The sequence below is a fragment of the Plectropomus leopardus genome, chromosome 14 (assembly GCF_026936395.1).
Source record: "Plectropomus leopardus strain MGB_pleo_1.0 chromosome 14, ASM2693639v1, whole genome shotgun sequence".
In the NCBI taxonomy this organism is placed as follows: Eukaryota; Metazoa; Chordata; class Actinopteri; order Perciformes; family Serranidae; genus Plectropomus; species Plectropomus leopardus.
In genome coordinates, this window is record NC_142189.1 from 33,603,409 (window position 1) to 33,626,892 (window position 23,484).

The 23,484-nt window shown below is 38.6% G+C and overlaps 1 protein-coding gene across 2 annotated transcripts; it reads left to right on the plus strand.

Moving 5' to 3' along the window:
• The first annotated feature begins 983 nt into the window (after positions 1–983).
• galcb (galactosylceramidase b) lies at positions 984–23,424 on the plus strand. Of its 2 annotated transcripts, none has more exons than XM_088087774.1 (17): positions 984–1,197; positions 1,313–1,381; positions 1,464–1,527; positions 4,594–4,707; positions 5,325–5,464; positions 6,285–6,323; positions 6,530–6,657; positions 11,236–11,391; positions 11,747–11,871; positions 13,988–14,115; positions 15,106–15,195; positions 15,281–15,370; positions 15,454–15,598; positions 19,686–19,866; positions 20,027–20,190; positions 21,308–21,384; positions 22,975–23,424. In XM_088087774.1, the coding sequence occupies exons 1-17, from the start codon at positions 1,057–1,059 to the stop codon at positions 23,116–23,118; spliced, it is 1,995 nt and encodes a 664-aa protein (XP_087943900.1). In that variant the 5' UTR covers positions 984–1,056; the 3' UTR covers positions 23,119–23,424. The 2 variants fall into 2 exon arrangements, with proteins under 2 accessions (XP_087943900.1, XP_042357262.2); XM_042501328.2 differs by lacking the exon at positions 6,530–6,657 and adding an exon at positions 9,878–10,008.
• The last annotated feature ends 60 nt before the right edge of the window (positions 23,425–23,484 follow it).

Genomic DNA, 23,484 nt, shown 5'->3' on the forward strand with positions numbered 1-23,484 from the left:
GTAAATGGCTCTGCTGCTCTGACTGCAGCCAGACTGTGTTTAGTTTTACAACAGTGACACCCAGTGACTGTGTTACTTATTGCACCATCATAGGAATCTGGCCTCTGTATAGACTGGGTCACAGAGACTGAGTCAGGTAAAGGTTTGTGTGAGTCTTGAATATCAATGTTAATTTTATCGATACACACATTGTCTGTGGTGCATGAAATACTGATTTTATTTTAGTGACATCTAATAAAGTAGACAGGCACAAACTGTCTACAGAAGGAAAACTATCATAAATGACTAGATAGAATTCCCTGACGATTCATAATGGTTGGAATCACAAGTTATAGATCATCTCTGGCATCTTCCTTGACAGGACTGTCTCTCTCTCTGTTCACCTCCTGGACAGTGGACAGCTAATGTCAAAATGTTGGAAACATTCCAAAATCTTGGAACGTTATTGAAAATTTTAGTTTTTGCCTCCAGGCTCTTTGCGTAGATTTTGTAACTGATACTCTACATTACATTGATCAACTACTCCCTCATCTCCTCAGCCAATTTCACTTATGAATGCATGACAGGGGATGAGTCAAACTGAGAACTGAGGCAACTTTTCTGGTCTCTTTTTCATTTAAACTTGTATCGTGGTGAAACTCATATTTTTAGTGGGATTTATTACATTTATTTGACCTTTTACGAACCATACATTTTCATTATTTGGTCTATATAGTGGGAGAAAAAATTATTTTTTTACTTCAAAGAAACTAATAAATACTTTAATAAAATTGTCTTATTTTTTATAAATTGACGAAAGACTGTTTTAAAGAAAAAAACAGAATAATTTGCACAGGGACTTGAAAAAATATGTTTATCTGCACTTAATCACACAACATTTTTATTTGATTTAGTAGTCTACATTTTTCAATCTGAAAAAAAAAAAGATTTTATTGCCTCTTTAAGATCACGTGACCGCGTTCACATGACGCCTTCTAACGCACGCTCAGAAGGCATGTGCCTGCACACAGCAGCGCGCGCATCGCCCAACCAGCACGGTGGTGTCAGGCCAGCAGGATGAAGCAGCGGGTGTTGGCAGTGAAAGTTTCCATTCTCGCTCTGTGTTTGAGTTCCTGCTCCTCGCAGACTTACGTGCTGACCGATACAGAGGGTCTGGGCAGAGTGTTTGACGGAGTTGGAGGTTTGAGCGGCGGAGGGGTGAGTTCAGTCCTGTTTTTACCTACTTCCTGTTCCGGGACTGTCCACAGTCAGCTGCCTGAGTATTTCTGTTGTCATGTTTCTGTTTCTCACATCCGTTAATTGGTTCCTACAGGCTACGTCTCGTTTACTCGTGAATTACGCTGAGCCGTACCGCAGCCAGATATTAGACTACCTGTTTAAGGTCAGTTATAACGTGATGAAGTCTTTCAGTTCAGTTTAAAGAAGCTGGAAACTAACTGCTGGAGTTTCGGATCTTTCTTCAGCCAAACTTTGGAGCCTCGTTGCACATACTAAAGGTGGAGATCGGAGGAGACGCTCAGACTACTGGTGAGTGATATTTAATAACACTTTTAAGTGTTTTTTTTAAAAGATTTATTAACCCCTTAAACCTGAGCACACTGGCTTAATCTCAAACAAAAACATGCAAATGACCAACTTCATAAGAAATTACCCCAAATTAGCCAGGAAATATCCAAAAGTTAATAGAAAATTACCTGAAAATGAGCAAAACAAACAAAAAAAGTGAAAAATTGAAAAAAAGGAAATTGCCTGAAAAAAGTGCATAAAGTGTAAATGTAATTAGCTTTAAATATGTGATGAAATGATTGTTTTCTAATATTTTTAACTAATTATCCACTTAATTTTCTTGTCAGTCTTACCTACTTTTGTGCAATTTTTTGCCAAGTTGGCTGTTGCCTTTTTAGCCATGTTTTCAAAAGAAAGTCACAAAAAAATATGAAAAAAAATTTAAAAAACAAAAAGAAACAAACAGGGAAATGGCCTGAAAATGCACAAAATGTATATGTAATTAACTGTAAATATACAATTATAAATAAATTATTATTTTCTAATAATAATTTTTTGTAATAATTTTGTAGTTTCTCTCTCTCTCTCTCTCAAAAAAAATCATTTCATTTTCTTGTTAGCTGTTGATAATTAACTAATTATGAAAATTGTTGGCGATTAATTTATTATAACTTGACTAATAATTTACCTTATTAAGTGTCAGCACTAACATTTATTGGTTAATATATTAACCCCTGGTGTTTCCAAATATATCCCAACATATGTTTAAAATGGCTAAATTAGTAAGTTTTGTGTAAACAAACAAGCAAACAAAATAAACCAAATTATTAGTGTAATAATGGGATTATAATCTAAAGGAGGAAACATAACATAACATAACTTCAAAATGTATAAAGTAATAAAATGTACACAATGTGGGTGTCAGCATGCTGCATTTGTTGAAAAGAAAATGTATTACATTTTATTACATGTACCATGGTATCTAGCAATTTTTAGATCATGTATGCTAACTAAACAGAATGGTTCAACTCACTCATTACTAGCTATGTACAGAACAACAGACCTCTGACAGAGACCAGAGGCCTGTGCTATGAAGCAGGATTTGGAGTTAGCGAGGTAACTTCAGGGTTAACTGGGTTTTCAGTGCTATGAAGCTGCTTCTCTTTTTTATCAGGATAAATCACCGTGATAACTGTTGCTGAACATCTAGTCTGCACTGCAGTAGGTTCACTTCAGGATATAGAGTGGTAAGATAATGAGTCCTAAAGTCTAGAGTCTGTTAGCCTTTTAGCACGTCCGGTTCCCTCGTCTTAAAGTCTGTGGGTTTTTTAAATGGATTTTCGGTGAAATGCCTTAAATAAGTTCTATGATTTACACAGGCTAAAGATATTTAGACGTTTTGTTCTTCAACATAAAATACGTCCACTTAAACACGATTTTGAGCTTTACAGAGTCTACCTCTAACTCGTAGATTTATCTGTTTATAATACTTTTCGATCGTGTTTTAACATGCTTTACAGTGTTTGCAGTTTTGACATTTAGGTTGTGCAACTGCGATGTAGTTCTTGTATAGCCTAACAATAGCTATTTGCTTCTGGCAATTTCATGTACGCTTCAAAACAGACAACAACAAAAATTGTGTTAATCTGTGAAGATCATCATGCTAAACAAAACATGTAAGTCTCATAAACTTGTGTTCATCAGAGAGGTTATTCTTTGGCGACAATCGCAAATCTCATTCAAAAATACTATAAGGTTTTTGACGAGGGAACCAGTGCGTTGCTTACTTCCTGGTTGGCCTACAAAAATACGTCAACCCTTCAACACTCTATTACATAACAACCTGTTAAACTCCTGACCACTGACCAATCACATCACTGTAAAAAATGCATCCTAACATGGACACAAGTCCTGAATTACAGGAGTGACAGGTACAAAGAGTTTATACATTTTTTATGGGGTTAGAATCATTTAATTGTTCCAAGGCCTTAATTTCTTCTGCTTTGAAAACAGAGAGAAGGTTTACGACACTGAACATATGACGAAGTTTTCTGCTGCAATTTAATTATTCAAAATGTATGTTATCCCTGCAGTGATATATCTGACAGTGGGGCTGATTTTACACTCTGACTCATCACTGCGATTCAGAATAACAGGAGTTATTATAATTATTATTATTATAAATATAACATTTCAGGGAGATCACCCTCATTTGTCAAAGGCTTATTTCTCACTCTTTACTTAAGTGTTTCCATGTCACTGACAGAGTAGTTTCTTTGTCATTCAACCAAAGCAAAAAACCCCCCAAAAACCTACATGTATTTTTACATTGGGCCTACTGTTATTATTTGGAAATTATTTTGCGTGTTTTAACATCTTATTCTACTGTAAGTTTATAGGCTGATGTTTTCTTCTCACACCAATGAATATGACTTTTTGCTGCCCCATAAATAGTACATCATTTAAGACAGGCGGAATTACCATTTGATATCATATCATAAGACATACTTAATTTATGTTTTGATGATGTTTGTCTTAATTACCAACCCCGCCTTTTTCACATTCATGTGCTTATGGCTGGATAACACCCTGAGCTGGGGGGGGGGGTCAGCAGCTCAGTGGATAGAGTGGGTGCCCCACACACAAAGACAGTGTTGCAGCGGCCGTGGGTACGCCTCCAAACTTGTGGCCCTTTGCATGTCATCCCTCTCTCACCCCCTTTTACACTAAAAGTCTGCTCAGTTCCACAGAGGCAAAAACGCCCCAAATAATCTTAAAGAAAAAAAAAAAAGAGAATCCAGAGTTGACTGAGTGGGGTGATTGTAATACGGGTTATCGAGACTGCCAATGTTTGGGTTAGTTAAGCCAGATAAAGACACCCTGGGGAAGTCGAGCTGGCTTTGCAGTACAGCCCTCTGATGTCTTACAGGAGAATGTGACTGTGATATTCTGCTAGTGGAGAAAGTGTTTTGCTTCAGGGCTATGGATAAACCCTGGATAAATCTTGGATCCATAGATGACCTAATAAAAAACAAGTTCATTTTGTGTGACACTGTCTCATGGTTTTGACATTCTGTGTTTTTCCAGATGGAACGGAGCCGTCATACATGCACTATGAGAATGATGAGAACTTCTTCCGAGGATATGAGTGGTGGCTGATGAAAGAGGCTAAGAAGAGGAATCCAAATATCACACTCATAGGTGAGACAGCACAGTGGGGCTTCTTTTGCTCTACACTCCAGTAAACTCAAACAAACAGCTGTTGTTGACAGTGCAGGAGCTGCACGACTTCATAAATGAGTGCTATCTGTGCTTAGAATTGTGGAAATACAGAACTTTCAGCAGCACGCAGCAGCTCTGCAGAAGCGTCACAGCCACGATGGTGTTTGTATGTTTGACCAAGTTACATGTTTATTCTCAGGTTCAGCTGCTATATTTTATCTTGAATTCCTGTTTGCACTAAATATTAACAAATCAGTGTGATTACAGTTGTTGTTATTTTAATAACAAATTAATAAATAACTATTCAGCACATTTATATCCATGCGTTAATGTGTTACATTTGTTTTACAAAGTTAGGAAAGTAATGTTTAAGTCAAGCCCAATGCCTTTAGTCTCTTCAACATGGTTAGGTGCATCCTTAGCAGGGGTGGGCAATATAGCCAAAATCTTCTGACATGGTAAATGTACATTTATATCATGGTCACTACTACAGGTGGACACCTTTTTCCACAGTATATATACTGTCATATCACCCAAACCAAACTGGTGGAACAAAGCATCTTGAGCCTTGCATGTTGGTTCATGTCTTCTTGTAGGTTTGCCCTGGGCGTTTCCTGGTTGGGTGGGCCATGGGAAGAACTGGCCCTATGACTTCCCTGACATCACTGCAGCATACGTGGTGAACTGGATCCTTGGTGCCAAGCAGTACCATGACCTGGACATTGACTATGTTGGGGTGTGTACTCATTATATTGAATCTCATTCCTGTCCAAACACCATGCTTGAGCTGAGTGACAATATTCCAGGTAAATTTAGGGTCTGTTGCACAATGCAGCTCTGGCTGCTGCAAGTATTATCAGCAACATGTACCTAAAATACTTAATGTAAAAGTAGTCATTGTTTCACTGTCACTGTAACATTGATGTGTATATTGGATTTTTCTGCTGCATATGTTCAGGGTTGTCCTCATTTTAACTCCTTTTTATCCTGTTGGGTAGTTTAATCTACAGTAATGCATCATTTTCTATGCGATCATTATATGTTTTTAGTGTGGCTTTCTTGTTAGAGCCACGCATCTCTAAAAAGCCGAAAAAACAGCGCTATGTTCAGCTCTGTGACGATGCATTTCCCAGCTGATGCAAGAGGATTTTTAAGAGAGAATTTTCTCAATACATTTTATCACAAGTACCAAACACACATTTGGAGATACATGATTTTCACTGAACAGGATGGGATGAAAAACTCCCATCTTAAAAGTATCTAAAACTGTATGTATTGCATTAATAAACACAATATTTGCCTCTGAGATGTAGTGGAGTTGAAATGTAAAGTAGCATACTATGAAATACATACAAATACATAAGTAAGAGATAAAATACCTCAACCCTCCCACCCCGCCGCGCATGGTCACCTTTTTCACTCTGGATGACTTTGCATCCCTGATATAGATACATATATACATCTTTTGCATGAAAAAGTTGAACATGTAATGCTGATTAGGGTTTTATTTGAGCAGCATATTCAACATGAACTAAAATTCACTTTTGTTTATTTAGATTTGGAATGAGCGAAACTTTGACAGCAAGTACATCAAGGTAATCCTAACCTCCTATATATCTCTTCATTGATGTGATTTACAAATGTGCATTACGGGTAATCTTAACCTAAACTGTAAATGAGGGGAGAAAAACAGCCACCACCACTGAGTTGTGTCCACAGAAGAGAAGCAGTTTGACGCTCAGTAATAAGCGGATTTTAATTTTTAGCTGTGTTCCTCTGAGAGCATGTGTTTGTTGCCAAGGTGCTTCGGAACACGCTGGATAAAGTGGGTCTAACTGGTGTTGGCATCATCGCAGCAGACGGCGATTGGAGCATCGCTAATTCTATGATGGTTGACCCCTACCTTAATCAGTCTGTTGAGGTGATTGGGTAAGTACAGCTGGCTTAATGCCACACTCAGATGTGGCATAATATAAAAGATCTTACTGCGTAATAAGCCATTGGTAGTGCAATTACAATATAAAGGCATGGGACTGGCTTCACCATGTGCAGTAAGATCACTGAAGGGTAATTTGATCCCTGACAACTGATTAACTAAACATGATGCACTGCAACACTTGTCATCTGACCATTTCCTCTTCTTCTCTGTGCTGCATCACAGCTGAATGTTTGTGGCTGTTTTTCTGCTCAAGAGTTTGATGTGACAGATCAATCAGAGATGAACTTTATAAGCTGCATCTGTGCACACTCCTATATCATACAACCATCTGCATGGAAATGTATTTTCCTATAAAGCATGCCAATTTTACCTGGCACATTTTGATTTATTAAAATGTAAAGTACATTACTGTGATCATGTAACAAATGAAATACAATATTGCATTATTCTCCGAAATGGTTTTAAAGTTGCATTTGTTAATATTTTAAATGTGAACACTGGATCAGATTACAGTTATTTAAAAACACAGTTAAGTGGAGTTATGGTTATAGCTCCATTAGGCCATTTCATTGGACTACCGTCCTTGTCCCAGTATACAAGCAGTGGGGGAGAATCAATCTATTGACAGAAGTGTGTCCGACTCCACCATGGTAGGTGAAGAAATGTCCTCTTTGAGCAAGATGTTGTTGGACCTTCTTTTGGCTGACCTATTACATCACACATGTTAGCAAGTAGCAAATGAGTTGCAAGTCGAATAGTGAAAACATGGATAACTTTTCAGCGCTGTAAATTTAATACGTATTCTATGCTCCACTTGGTACCTTCATCTTGTTTTGTTTTCGTCCCTTCTTCTTTTGTTTTTTTTCCCGGCTTTCTTCTATAAATTTAAGCTGTTCAGCTTCCAGGACAAAGCCCGGTGGGGGACTATAAGGGACTATTCCATGGCTCGTGTTCAGATCACTGTCTATGTGGTGACTGGTCGGCTTGCAGAGTAGCTTTGTTCAGCATGCCTTACAAATTGTGGGGGAAATAAGTGAGTTTAAAATCCATCGTGTTGCAGACATGGACAATTTAGCATCAGTTGACAAATTTCAATAATCAACTGTCTAAATGTTTATTATTACTGTGATGCTAATGGAAAAAAAAGAAGCAGAACTCAGCTGCAAGGGCAGTGCAGCACCTGGACAGTCTACAGTGCAGACACGTTAGAATGATTTTGTCATGGATATGTCAAGAGATATGGATACAGCATTGGCAGCAAGGCCCTGTTCATTCCTACAAAAGCTGCCTAGTGGGGCATGAAGCAAAAAATGCTTCACATCCGCTGTATGAAAGTATTGGATCTTCCACATTATGGGGCCCATAGGGCATGCAGGCATGAGACTTTTGGCAACTAAAAGCGACAGAGTGCGCCCGAGTGGCCAAATTCTGCTGGCTAAATGCTAACTTCCTGTTTCGCGCTGTGCTAGCTTGAATGGGGATACATTGATTTAATCTTTTGGCTCTTCTAGACTTTCTAAATTGTATCGGACCAAATAGTTAAAATTCTGATAGTTAATGTTTATTTTGCAGGGGTTTTGACTCCAAAAAATGTATCCACTGATTTACAGATGTCTAATTCTTAATGTTGTCCATGGGAAAAAGTCTTTCTGTGCCCCATGGCATCACATGACGAAACCGGATGTTGTACTTCCACATTTGGCCACTATGAAAAATTGGCTTCCAATCATGGCACTGTTCCTGGGGGCTTATGGTGCACTCACACTAGGCCTAGTTGCCTCGTACTGTGCCCAAGCACATTTGGACCCCCTCCCAGTCCCCCTCCAGCCTGCAGTCACATTGCTCCAACCAGCCCTGTGCACGGTTACCTCTTGTACATGTCATCATGTTGTAATACGACACATGCGTGGCTTTACATCATCATGAAAAGTCCTTGCAGTCTCAGAGTCAGCACAAAGAACAACACAGAAAACATGACTGCAACTTTACTGACTTATGTCAACCCTTTGCCGCCATTGTTGAAAATGTTTGACGAGGAGAGGAACGGTTGTATCAATTATACGTGATGCGCACGTTGCGTACCCGTACTTGTGCTCATGCATGAGCAAGCGTACCGTGCCAAAGCCCACCTCCTCCAACCGATAGATAGATATAATTGCATATCGTCAGCATAACAGTGGAAATTTATAGGGTGTTTTCTAATTATGTTGCCTAGAGGAAGCATATATAAAGTAAAAAGGATTGATCCAAGCATTGAACCTTGTGGCACTCCAAAGCAGACCTTTGTATGTGCGGAGGGTTGATCATTGATGTGAACAAATTGGGAACGATCTGATAAGTATGACTTAAACCAGGCTAGTGACACTCCTTTAAGGCCAATTAAGTTTTTAAGTCTATGCAGTAAGATTTGATGGTCAATGGTGTCAAATGCGGCACTGAGATCTAATAGGATTAAAACAGAGACCAGAACTGTGTCAGAAGCGATAAATAAGTCGTTATTAATTTTTACTAGTGCCGTCTCTGTACCATGATGAACTCTGAAGCCTGACTGAAAGTCCTTGAATAAACTGTTATCTAGGAGAAAGTCACAGAGTTGATGAGCAACCACTCTCTCAAGGATTTTAGAAATAAAGGGGAGATTAGATATCGGTCTATAGTTAGCTAAAATCTCAGGATCAAGAGTGGGCTTCTTTAGAAGAGGTTTAATGACAGCTACTTTAAAAGACTGAGGTACATAGCCTGTTAATAAAGATGCATTGATTATATCTAATAAAAAGTTGTCTAATAAGGGCAAAACTTCCTTAAGTAGCCTAGTTGGGATGGGGTCTAGCAGGCATGTTGATGGCTTAGATGCAGAAATCAAAGTATAGAGTCAATGAAGGTCAATGGGGGAGAAATGGTCCAAATAACTTTCAGGCCTTGTTTCACACTGATCAAACGAACTGGACTTTTGGGGTCAAATCTGCTTGGACATGGCACAAATAGCCTTGTGTGAGTATGCACTTAGTCTTGTTATTCATCCTCACAAAATGCATTTAATGCATGCAAGATATGTTTCCACCATGATTTGAAAGGAAAAAAAAGGAAAAAAAATCTTATAATGCAGCTTTAAATTCAGTTTTATTTCAGTTTTACATGGTCGCAGCAAATCCTGTAAAGTATCTTGCTCTGCTCTCTGTCCTCCTGTGTGCCTGTCACTGGCTGCACCAGCTGCTGCGCTACACTCTGGATAAGAGTGGTCTGGAGAATGTCAGGATCATAGCCAGTGACAACCTGTGGGAGCCCATTGTCCTGTCTCTGCTGCTAGACCCCGAGCTCAGCAGAGCTGTAGATGTGATAGGGTAGGATCATCCTCTGTGCATGAAGTTTGCATGTTCAACCTCTGCTGCCAGCTGGCTTAACATCAGCTTGTTGTAAGAGTCTGTCTCTAACTTGTTATAAAACTGAGATATTAACAGATGATGCATGTGTAACCTGTGTGACTTTTCTCTCTTTCTCTCTCTGTGTTGTGTTCTGGGTTGGTATGTATGTAATGTGACAGGAAACAGCACTGGGTCTCTGGCTCTTTACTGGGGTACAACAGAATGACATCAATGAGCTGTGTGTGTACATTGACGGCAGTTGAGCTCATACCTCCTGATAAGAAACAAAATGGCAACGTCTAACAGCAAAAGTGAAAGTGTTAGCTTTCCCATCACGACACTAACTCATTATGTTACGCAACACAAATCACAACAGTTTGGTCATGTTAAAATCATAAATACTAAATTTTATTAACTTATTTTAGCGGAGCTTGGCTTGACGATGACTCACCTCCGGCCATTCAGGAAGAGCTTTGACCGGAGCGCGCATGGATGTGCCTATGTCATTACGCGTCACACAACTCATAGTACACAGGCATGAGATAATAAAACAAAAAAACAAACAACAAGATTTGACAAAAAAGGGGGGGGTTTGGTGAAATTCACAAGTTGTCAATATTCATCTGCTACTCATGTAAGCACTCAATCTGTAGTGATCTTTAAAAGGCTCGACGTGCTTGATGTGATATATACAGCACTAGCGATAATAATATGCCTGTGGTCACAGTGTTTCTGTTTCATGTGTGTGCATGAGCATCTTCTTGCATTGTTCCATTTGTTTGTGTTTTTTTAAGCTGCTAGAAAGGCACCATTGTTAATTTTCTTTTGCTCATTCTGATCAATTTTGTCAGTACTGAAACATCAAAGATATGTTTGCAATCATTTCTAATATAAAGTTTTTACAGTGACAAGTTTGTTTGTTTCTTAGCTGTAAATGTTCTGCCTACTACATATTCAGATACAAAGTCTGCAGTTGCCAAATTTAAGAGATTACAAGTGCGAAATTACATAAAGAAAAGTAGAGGTAGATATTTTTTTGTGTGTGTGTGTGTGTGTGTGTGCGCGCGCGCGTGCACGTGCACGCGCACGTGCACATATCCTTGCTCAGATATACCTTTAGCATAATTTGACACCCAAATCTTTCTAGACCTGTTATGTTCTTTTCATATTGACCCTGACCTTGTGTGTTGTATGTGTGATGTTCAGGGCCCACTACCCAGGCACCACCACAGTGAAGGAGGCCCTAAAGACACAGAAGCAGCTGTGGTCTTCAGAGGACTACAGCACCTTCAATGATGAGGTGGGAGGAGGCTGCTGGGCTCGCATCCTCAACCAGAACTACGTCAACGGACTCATGACTGCGTGAGTAAATACACAAGCAGTACTTTGTGGTAAAATAATGAGCATGTCTGACCAGTTCTGTTTATTTCATTTGGATTGTAGAAGTTCCTCAAATGCTTTATTTGATTAAACTGAATTACATTTTTAGGTAACTACTTAAAGTCATCCATCCTTTCATTTTTAACTTATGGAGGAAAAGTTAAAAAAAAGAAAATAAAATGAACTTTTATATCAGTTCATTTAAATTGTTTTTAAGATAAAAAATAATTTAAAACAATGAAGAATCAGACGGCACAGTGAGATTCGAAGTGACAGTGAGCCTGGTGTAAGCGCCTGTGTCCGGCTGCATGCTCGATGACTGTGATTCTTCCTCCAGCACTATTTCCTGGAACCTGGTAGCCAGCTACTATGAGGAGTTGCCCTTCGGCCGGGATGGGCTGATGACGGCGGAGGAGCCCTGGAGCGGCAACTACGTGGTGGAGTCCCCAATCTGGATCACAGGTGAAACACATTTATTTTAGTTTAGTTACAATAAGACATATCTCTGTTTCTTAAATGATGCTTAATTTCCCAAAGCAATTATTAGAGAGCAGTTAGTTTGCATACAAATGTGGCAAATGAAAAGGACAACTTTCACTTGTGTAGCTCATTTCAAAAAGAAAAGAAGAAGGTATAGGCGAATCTTGAGACCAGTTTGAATGTTCCCCTATTCAGCATCACCACCTTTGCTGCGGTGGCCATCAACTGCTGCCTGCCGACAATGACAGCTGTAGATACAGTATTAAACAATAACGTTATATGTTATGGTGACAGCAGCATGGGGAGAAGGACTGACAATGTTAAGCAGTGGCCCCTAGTTACGAATGTAGGTACTGTATATGGATGGCAATCTTTTTTACTTTTTTTCTTTTTTAATGCTCAGCTTGCTTAGTCTTGTTAGAACTAATATATCTGCTAAAAAAAAAACTCCAACATTTTTCCAGATTCAGATTTAGCTTCAACATCCAAAACTTTACCTGTATTTTTTTATAATATATTTTTAAAGCCAACAAAGCTATGAATTGGATAAAAGTAAGAAAGCAACAACAATAGTGAACATAAAGATACTTAAAAACAAATAAATAACAAAAACAAGAGAAGAACAAACATAACAATGAAAACAGAAAAAGTTTTGATTGCTTGGGTTTAGTTACATTTCATGTAAGCTTTTGCAGAATGATTCTGGTTTGGCGTTATTAATTCTTTCTGCTCATGCTTACGCACATACACTTTTGTTTATAACCCTTTCTTGCATTTCTTATCCTGCTTTTCTCCTTTTCCTTTCCTTCCCTGCTCTTCCCTTCACAGTTGTGTTAACATTTATATCTATATTGTGACATCAGCTGCGGTGATCTTGACATTATTCAAATTAACATATTACATTTAATCAAGTGATGACGTGCTGTAATGTAACATTACTAGAGTTACTGTACTAGCTAACATTAGCTAGCACATTCAATAATGTGTTGCATTTAATCATTACAGACCAGTTACATCAGTGAAAATAATGATAAACATAAAAAAATAAGAATTCATGTTGTTTTAAAGGTTAAGATTATTCCATCAATCACCTGGCATGTGATGAGCAACGGAATGCCAACAGGTGATAGACTGTCAGAATTCCTGAGCTACATATGGGTTGGCCAAATAATGCACACTCTACCAGATGATGAACACATCATTCTAAAAGGACCTTTCTAGTTTAAGGGGTTAGTTACCTTTGGAGCAGCCAGGAACTGCTCAGGTTCCTCCTGAACTCCGAGACATCGTTTGCAAAAGTAACATTACGCAGAAAGTAAAGGTTAAACATGAAAATTGTACACCTGTCAGTTCATCTTTCATTCAAATGCGTGCAGCTGGGAGGGAAACACCACCGCAGTAATGGAAACTTGTTTACTTCCAGTACTCTCCCAGGTTTGTGTATTGCATAGAAACGTGTGTATGCTGAGGTTTGATAGCTTACAGGATTCTATTTGAATTTGAATGTTGAAACAGCATGGTATGTCAATCTGGACAAAGGCGAAAAATGCAAGCTCAGTGTTACAGCATATTGGGGAAAGCTTAGCAGTCACTTTACAAGGTCAAGATCAGCAGGATCACATTTTGAGCTGCAGAGTTTATGACTGAAGCAGCTGTAGTGAGTGTAAAGTCTATAAAGAGATGAAGATCTCAAGTTAGAGCTTGGCCTGCAAATGTTTGTTGGACCAAAGTGTGCCATAGAACAGCCTTGTTTTTCCAGCCTCTGTACTAATGAAATGCACTTTGCACTAAAGCCATTTGTGCAACCTGAGATAATGATGGCTTTGCAGACATAAAAACTTGTGGCTTAGGTAAACAGGAAATTTCCAGGAGATGATCCTATAGACTAAAGCCCCATTTACACCTTTCTTTAAAGGGCGTTGTAGCACAGAATCAGCTGGAATCAGGGGACATTTCCAATCAAAAATAAGACCAGCCCTCTCAAAATGACTGTTGCATTGACATTTTGTGTTTGTCTATAATGGAGACATTTTCAATGCATAACAAAGTGTTTAATAAATAGATCTTACTGTTTAGCACTGTTATATTTTCCTTGTAGCCCACACTACACAGTTCACCCGGCCAGGATGGAGCTACCTGCAGACTGTTGGACATCTGGCACAAGGTGGAAGTTATGTAGCCCTGACTGACCAGAAAGGAAACCTCACTGTTGTCATAGAAACCATGGCAAGTTTGGCTGGTCTTTTCTGTTCGGGGTGTAGCTGTTCAGAATATTAAAACAGCAAATACTACCTTAGGTTTCAGTGTTGTTGACTTTCTATAAAGACCACATCTATAATACATTATGGAGAAATCCATAGGGAATTATGGTGCATTCATAATGCTTTATGACTACACGCATGAACACACAATGCTTACGGATGCACTATTTTATATAGATATTATTTTATAAATACCTATGCTCACCTACACACATCTCTAAATCAACTGTTGTAAGGACTCATAGTGTGATATAACAGTCCATGTAGCATCATAAGTTATCATTGTATGTGTTAAGTAAAGTGAGGGACATAGTGATGCATTTATAGTGGTGCATGCTTCAAAATGTTTCATATTGTTATTATTTCATTATATTTTCATGTAGTATAAGTATTAATAATGCATTATAAGCCCCACCAGTCTGCCTCTAGTTTATAACTAGTCAGGAGCATCCATAAGAACCTTGACACTTACAAAGCATTATAAGTCACATTAATAATGTTTTATAACAGTTGGTATAGTGCATCGGAAAGCATTATGTGTGTTTATGAGTGTAGTTTTTTATTTTTTTTTTATCATTTAGCAATTGATTTCACCTTGTATATCTTATCTCTTTCTCTTCTATTGTAAATCTGTATCTTTTATTATGTTTTATATCTTATTACTCTGAAAAGCACTTTGAATTGCCCTGTGTATGAAATGTGCTGTACAAATAAAGCTGCCTTGCCTTGCCTTGTAGTCTTAAAGCATTATGAATGCATTATAATTCACGATGAATGCCCTCATAATATTATATATGTGGTCTTCAAAGAAAGTATTACCAAATTAAGCTGTCATGTTTTAAGCTGTAAGATTAAGCAGAGCCTTTTATTATTTTTCTTACACGTACTGACAAATTAAAAACCAGTGCGTTCAACTCTTGAGATACATGATTGTTTTCCTTCATTTCCATGACAGACTCACAATCATTCGGTGTGCATAAGACCTCCTCTCCCTGCCTTCAATGTGACACCCCAGACTGCAACTTTCCAGCTGAAGGGATCCTTTGTAAGTTCCTCTCAAGTCCGCATCACACTGTTCAAAGTTCCAGAGTGAGCCTTTAGTCTTTTCCTATGTCATTTATTTTTCCTAGGCTTCCATTAAGGAACTCCAAGTATGGCGGTCACAGTTTAACTTCAAAAGCAAAAAGCCCTCCTTCTTTGAAAAGCTGACTCCAGTCAAGGTAAAAGAAACACTTTCAGAAGATTCAACAGGAAAGTTCTCTGACACATTTTTGTATTAATTTTACGTTTATGATGATTTCAGCTGTTAAATGGATCATTCACCTTAAACCTGGCAGAAGATGAAGTTTACACACTAACCACACTGACAAGAGGACAGAAAGGCACCTACCCTGACCCTCCTCCCTCCACTCGCTTCCCTAAAGTCTACAAGGACAACTTTGATGTCAGTAAGTATGACACGAACTCAAATTATTTAGAAGTTTGGTCACTGAATTCTTGAAATATATAATTTTGAGAGGTGTATACCAGACAAGTTATAGATTTTGAAAAATAACCATTTGTCAAATTAATCAAACCAGAGTATCACAATCTTTTGGAAAAGAAAGGCATCAACAAAGAAATAACTCGTGATGCAAGGTTTAAATATAGAAAACATTTTGTTAACCCTTTGAAACTTGAGAAGATTGGTTTGATTCCTTGCAAACAAACATGGTGAGGTGACACCGAGCAACTGAACAAGATGTAGCCCAAAAATAAGCAAGGAATTAAAATGTATTTTTAAAAAAAACCTGAAAATAAGCACACAAAAGGAAAAAAATGACCCAATAATTAAAATAAAAAGAATAAAAAGAAAATAAAAAATACAAAAGTTTTTTTTTAAGTTCCCTGTAACAGTATTTAGAATAAAATTCTAATAATTCTTAATTATAGTTTCTGGATATTTTTCCTTCGATTTTTTCACACTTTGTTTTTATTTCCCCCTTTATAAAACTATAGCAATTTTCTGGTCTTTTTCTTATAGCTACTCATGATAGATTATTGTTCACCAACACAGACACTTCTTCCACAGCCACCATGTCAGCCTCACAAAACTCCTTTTGGCCCAGTAGTGCCCCCTTGCAACACCAGCTGCCCCCTACCCCAGATATCACCTCAGACACACCTCAGCCTACTGGTCTTAGCTCTAGTGCCCCCTGCTGTCTTCTTTCTGTTCAATCATCCACTAAACCCATCCAAACTGTCATTAGAAAGAGATCTCGCAGAAAAACCCACAAAAGTGGTGCAAATTGTCTGATTCCAGTGCCGTTACAGTCAGCTATGGAGTGCACTGATAGACCATCATCGATTCGGATCGCCCTGCTCAATGCCCGTTCTATAAGGAACAAATCCTTCGTTTTGAACAATCTTTTTATGGAGAAATCTTTAGACTTCATGTTCCTGACTGAGACATGGCAGCAAGACATGGAGTTTATTCATCTGAAAGAAATCAGCCCACCTGGTTGCTCTGTCATTGGAACCCCACGTCTTTCTGGACGTGGCGGAGGACTTGCTACCGTGTTTCAGGACAGATTTACTTGCAGACTGGTAAACTCTGACTCATTCTCTTCATTTGAGTTACAGATGATTAAGGTTGGTTACCCAAAGTTTTTCTACTGCATTTTGATTTATCGACCTCCTGGTGCTGCTGGAGCCTTTCTAACGGATTTTAATGAGTTTTTATCAGCCACTATTAAACTGGAGAATGTTTTAATATTAGGAGATTTTAACCTCCATATTGATAATGTTTCCTGTAATATGGCTGCAGAACTACTCACTATTACAGAGTCTTTTAACTTTAAACAACATGTCTCTGGCCCCACACACATAAGGGGTCATACGCTGGATCTTGTTTTCTCCTTGGGTTTAAACATAGATGGCGTATGTCTAGAGAATGTACATGTGAGTGACCATAGCTGTATTTATTTTAATCTATCATTTTACCTGGATCCTTTGCCACCCAAACCACTGATTCAAAGGAGAATCATAAACCAGGCTGCTGCTGAAAGGTTCTCAAACTTGTTTGATGCAAACATGGCTCATAGTGATGTCGATGTTTTGGTTTCATCTTTTAACAACCAATGTACATCTATTTTAGACAGAGTGGCACCTTTGAAACAAAACAGAGCCCAGCATTCAACTTACTGTCCTTGGATAAGTGAAAGTATCCGTCACTTTAGGAGATACTGTCGGAAAATAGAACGGTTATGGAAAACCACTAAACTAGAGGTTCATAGACTTCATCTTAAAGAATCGATTTTTTCCTTAAATGACATGATAAAACAGGCAAGAACACAATATTTTACAAATCTTATTGCCTCAAAAAAGAAAAATCCTAAAGTCTTGTTTGATACAATCAGTAATATCATCTCTCCTGATATTCCCCATGCACCAGTATACTCAAAGACTGAGCGCAATGAGTTTTTACACTTTTTTGTAAATAAGGTTGCTACCATCAGATCAGGTATTTCCCCTTTAAATCCTCAACATTATATCTGCAATTTGGTTACATCTGAAACTTGGTCTTCTTTTGCTCCTGTGACCCTACAGGACATCACCACTATACATGGTCATATGAAACAGACTTCAAGCCCTCTTGACATCCTCCCTACTCCCTTCTTTAAAAATGTCTTTCACTCTATTGGGCCCTGTATTGTTGAAATCATTAATGTGTCTCTTCTTTCTGGCTCAGTTCCCAGCTTCTTTAAAAAAGCTGTTGTTGAACCTCTGTTAAAAAAACCTCACTTGGATCCATCTCTGCCAACCAGCTACAGACCAATATCCAAATTACCTTTCATGTCAAAGATCTTGGAAAAAACAGTAGCAGAGCAACTTTTATATTTTTTGGAAAAAAATAATGTGATGGATACTTTCCAGTCTGGGTTTCGCAAATTTCATTCTACAGAAACTGCTTTACTGAAGGTCTCTAGTGACATCTTGATGGCAGCAGACACTGGAGAGTACACAGTTCTGGTTCTACTCGATCTCTCCGCTGCTTTTGATACTATTGATCATGGTATCATGTTAAACAGGCTAAAAGATTTGTTTGGCATTACTGGTGTTGTTTTAGAATGGTTTACATCCTATTTATCTAAGAGATCTTTCAGTGTTTGCGTAAATGGAATAATGTCAGATACAGCGGACCTACCCTGTGGGGTCCCCCAGGGATCCGTTCTGGGTCCGATTCTGTTTTTATTATACATTTTTCCCCTTGGGCAAATTATAAGACGTTTTAATGCTATATCTTATCATCTCTATGCGGACGACATCCAGCTATACTGCTCTTTCAAATCTTCTGAATTTCATAAATTATCTAGTTTAATACACTGCCTGACAGACATCAAGACATGGTTACAAAATAATTCTCTACAATTAAACAATGAAAAAACAGAGACTTTGATTATAGCTCCAGACAGGGAAATCCCAGAAATCAAAAAACACATAAGCTTTTTAGGGTTTTCAGATAAAATATCAGTTAGAAATTTGGGTGTCCTCTTTGATAGATCAATGTCTTTTGAGCAACATTCTAAACAGCTGGTCAGAAACTGTTTTTACCACCTCAGGAACATCTCAAAACTCAGATTACTGGTGTCAAAAGCAGAACTTGAGATGATTATGCATGCTTTTATTTCTTCACGTCTGGACTACTGTAATAGTCTTTTTATCTGTTTAAATAAGTCAGCTTTAAATCGTCTCCAGACAGTGCAAAATGCCGCAGCCAGACTTTTAACTAGCACAAATAGAAGGTCACACATCACTCCAGTTTTAGCTTCTCTTCATTGGTTACCAGTACATTTTAGAATTCATTTTAAAATTTTAGTTTTAACTTTTAGGGCCCTACATGGTGAAGCACCACAATATATCTCTGACCTGCTGCAACCACATTCTTCATCTCGTGCTCTGAGGTCAGCAGGCCAGAATTTGCTGTTCGTCCCACGCACTCATTTTAAAACTCGTGGTGATCGGGTTTTTCAGGCAGTAGCACCGAGACTATGGAACTCTCTGCCACTGGCTCTACGCTGCACCAACTCCATTGACTCCTTTAAAATGCAGCTAAAGACACTTTTTTATACAGACAAGCTTTTAATTAACCTCTTTTATTAACTTGGTGTTTATATTGTATTTTCTTTTGCCTGATTTCGAAGAACTGTGTTGTATTTTATCCTTTGTAAATCACTGTTTATTCTGTTTGTGAAGCACTGTGTTTTTACTGTAAAGCACTTTGTGATTTCTATCTATGAAAGGTGCTATATAAATAAAATTTACTTACTTACTTACTTACTTACTTGTCACATTTAACTTATTTCTTGCAATTCAGGTGAAATGTCTTGCCTTAAGACAGGACTGTAATGGAAACTGTGAGCTTTCTCAAAATTGTTCTTGTGTGAGCAGTTTTATGTAATTCTTGTGCATCCACATGTACTCTGATGATTTTGTTGAACCCCTGAAGGAGGAAGGGCTTCCATCTTCTCCATCTGTGTGTGTGACCTCCTGCAGTAAACCCGCCCTTCTCAGAGGCTCCAAACTTTGCTGACCAGACAGGAGTGTTTGAGTACTACATCAACATGAGCGACCCCGGAGATCACGTCTTCACCTTGCGACAGGTTCTCACCCAGAGACCCATCACATGGGCCACAGATGCCGACCAGACCATTAGTGTCATAGGAGACTATCAGTGGTGAGGTGATGGTGCCTTCAGGTACCTCAGAGTGCTCGTTTTTCACCACTGGTGTGCCACAGGGAATATGATTTTGCAAAAAAAAAATGCTGATGTAGCTTTAATGTCCAGGAGTGTGTCAGATTTCTATCCATCATAACAACGGCCTGTTGTGTTCCAGGCAGAACCTAACAGTTACATGTGATGTCTTCATGGAGAGCGTTAAGACTGGTGGTGTGTTCATAGCAGCCAGGGTGGATAAAGGGGGCCAGTCAGTCCGCAGCGCTAAAGGAGTCTTCTTCTGGGTGTTTGCTGATGGCACATACCAAGTTACCAATGATCTCGGTCAGTAGGATCCTCTCTGCTTCACTACATGTCTTATAGAGACTGGGAATATCTCAAAGGAAAAGTGTCAGATTCGTGGTTAAACATTTAAAGGGATACTTAATGATTTTCAACCAGCTTTGCATCATAACAATGTGGGCAGCATGTGTAAATGAATTGTGGCAAACGTCCCTCCATCTAACCAGTGCCGAGATATCCCTCTCCCCACCTCGCAAAACTCTGCCAGTACAATGCAAACTGATGCAAAACACGTCATCCAGTGGAGTTTCACTGGCCCTTGAGGGTGTTGCTTAAACAACAGCGGCCCTCAGAGACAACTTTATTTATCCCAAAAGGGCAATTCTGTTTACAGTCGACCAATCACATAAAACAGTAAAAACAGTATAAACACACACGGTCAACAGCAGCGTTCAAACATAGCCATGTCAGTGCGACAGATTAACAGATAGACAACCTGAGCACAGCAGCAACAACACACAGAACACTACATGGGCAAAAATACCCAGCTTTAATACGACCCTACACATACAGTGACAAGAATAAAATAAATAAATAAATAAATACATAAACCGTGCTGCTCCCCAGATTTACCGCACTGACCCTTATGACCATCAGTTACTGCTGTCAGCAGCTGTCTGATGGCAGAAGGAATAGAAGAATTTGAATATCTGTTATATTTCCTTAGAGGGCCATCCAGAGGACATCAAAGAGAGTTAACAAGAGAAAACATGGTCAGACTGACTAAAAGTTCCCTTAGCCTTCTGGACAACTCGTCTCTTCCAGAGGGAGCTCAAGTCAGTCAGCTGGACACAGACAATCTTGGAGCAGACTTTTACTATATTGCTGAGACTATTCTTGTCCCTCACAGACAACCAATAAGTCGAGCGCAGGAAATATTCTGTTTTTCTAATGTCAGGAAATGCTAAAGAAAAGACCAAATCTAACAATGTGTCAGTCAGTCTCTTAATACTTCCAGCCTTTCTGTCCCTGCCTCTTAGATGCAGGTCCACTGGTTCCAACTGAAGCTTTAAATCTTTAAAACAGTTAAATATATATATATATTGTTATAGCTCTTACCAATGTGCCAGACTGATTAGTTCTTTTCTTTTGTCCATAGCTCGGCAGACTGTGCTGGCAGAGGGACTGTCTGGAACCGGAGCATATGGTTGGCACACCTTATCACTCACTGTGGAAGTAAGTGGACACTTAAGTGTCTTAAGGCTTTGGAAGGTTTTGTACTGATACTATGTTCAAACCTGTTTTCACATGACTTTTTTTTTTTCTCAGCGTCAGCTTTTTAATAGTTCCGAAAACGGCGCTGCAAATTGTCTTTATAGTGCGGCTACTCTAAGCACTTCTAGTTGAAATCTCTGCACTTTCCAGAAATTTGTGGTGATGTCACTGCAGCTCCTTTAGCTAAACTACTGTCACAACAAAGACAGAAAAGCCGATCTGTGTGAGCAGATCAGCCGGCAGACACTAGATGTTGCTGGTGTGTGTTGTGCTTTTATCACCATATAGCTCTACCAATTTTTTAACTGTGTTGTTATCCCTCTGGTAACGTAACAGTTGGGGTGGGTGATATCTCGAATATACTCAAGGTACCACACCTCTGTGCCTCACACACACACACACAAAGCAGGGCTTTTGTAGAGCTCCAAACCAAGACTATTTAGTCACATTTTGTGACTGCAGAGCACCAGAGCAACTTGCAAATATGAGTAATATCTGAACCAGAGAGCTGGTAGTCTGTTGCCCACTCGCAGTGAATGAATCCTCATTGCAAAAGGTGCCGCAACATGTGTTTAACTGTCTGCTAACACTAACATCCAACTGTTTACCAAAAGTTTCAATTCCACAGAAAAAACTCCTGCCTGACTTCCTGCCTGACATGAGCAGGGTCCTTCAAAATAAAAGCACCATGAGTTCTGCTCTGATTTATTTAATTATAACAATACTTTTCAAAATGTCATTATAGAAGTACTTTATTTAACTTCCTTATAACTGTATTTTATTAAATGTTAGTATAACAGTAGTGCATTCATTCATTATTTGACAGTAACTACTTTATTTAATTTTATTGTTACTGCAGTTCATACAATAAAGTTGTATCTTAGTAGTTAACATTTGTTTAAATTACATTTAAAAATATTGAGATATATATCATGTATCGCAAAAAAGCCTTAAAATATGACAAAAATATTTTAAAGCCATATCGCCCAAGCCCTACATAGCGGTAGCTTACTAGCTAATGTTAATGTTGATATATTGTTTTCATGGAGACAAATCCCACGCATAAAATAAGCACTCAGCACCCTGCCACCACTTTTCTGCTGAAAGTAAGCGTTATGTGGACACAGACCCTTACTAGTCCTATTCAAACCTTTGGCCTTTAACAACTTGACATGATGACTAATATAGTTGTGGACTGAATCCAAATACTCAATGTTGCGTTCAAGGGGAATTCAGCAGACAGTAAACTGCAGATTGGATATGATTTTCGTGGAATAATATCAGAATTCCACATTGAAACCTTTATGCAAATAAAGTAGCAATGGAAATGATAGTCGTGGACGTACTTGAAACAATCTTGCCTAATCTCTGTAGATTGACTCAGGTTTACTGGTTGCTCAGCTCTTTAGGAGCAGAATGTTGGTTATCTCATGGTAACTGAACCTCTCCGCCACATCATGTGACTGACTGTCAGGATGAGTCAGCAGAGAGTTGAAGCGTCTGTGTAAATGTTTGTAGTAAAGGTGTGACTGTGCTCCCTCTTTCCTGTAGGGTCAGTATGCCTCAGGCCTGCTGAATGGATACCCTCTGTGGAATTATGCTGTCGTACTGACACCAAAGCACGGCTGGGCTGCCATAGGAACACGCTCATTTGAACTGGCTCAATTTGATAACTTTACTGTAGCAGCAGAATAAGGATTTCACTATCAAACAATGATTTACACTGTGCTCTCAATGTTGTGATCAGTTTAATTTGTTAACACTTCAGTGTGCTAAATACAGACTTGATTTTTTCTCTATAAAGTTTTAAAAGCACAAGACACAAGAATGAAGAGTATCTACTGTAACATACATCTCAGCATTGAAGTTGCTTTCTGATACAATTGTAAATAATTTTGCAGTGTGTTTTATGAAATTAAATGACTTAATATGTTTTGCTTTGTAATGATAAAAAATCAAAGGGCTGCAAAGAAAGGAGAAATAAAAAAGTGGTCATAATTATTTTTTTTCATCTGGTTGTCTTTGAAAAATCACTGCATGTGAATCAGCTTAATTTGTTCT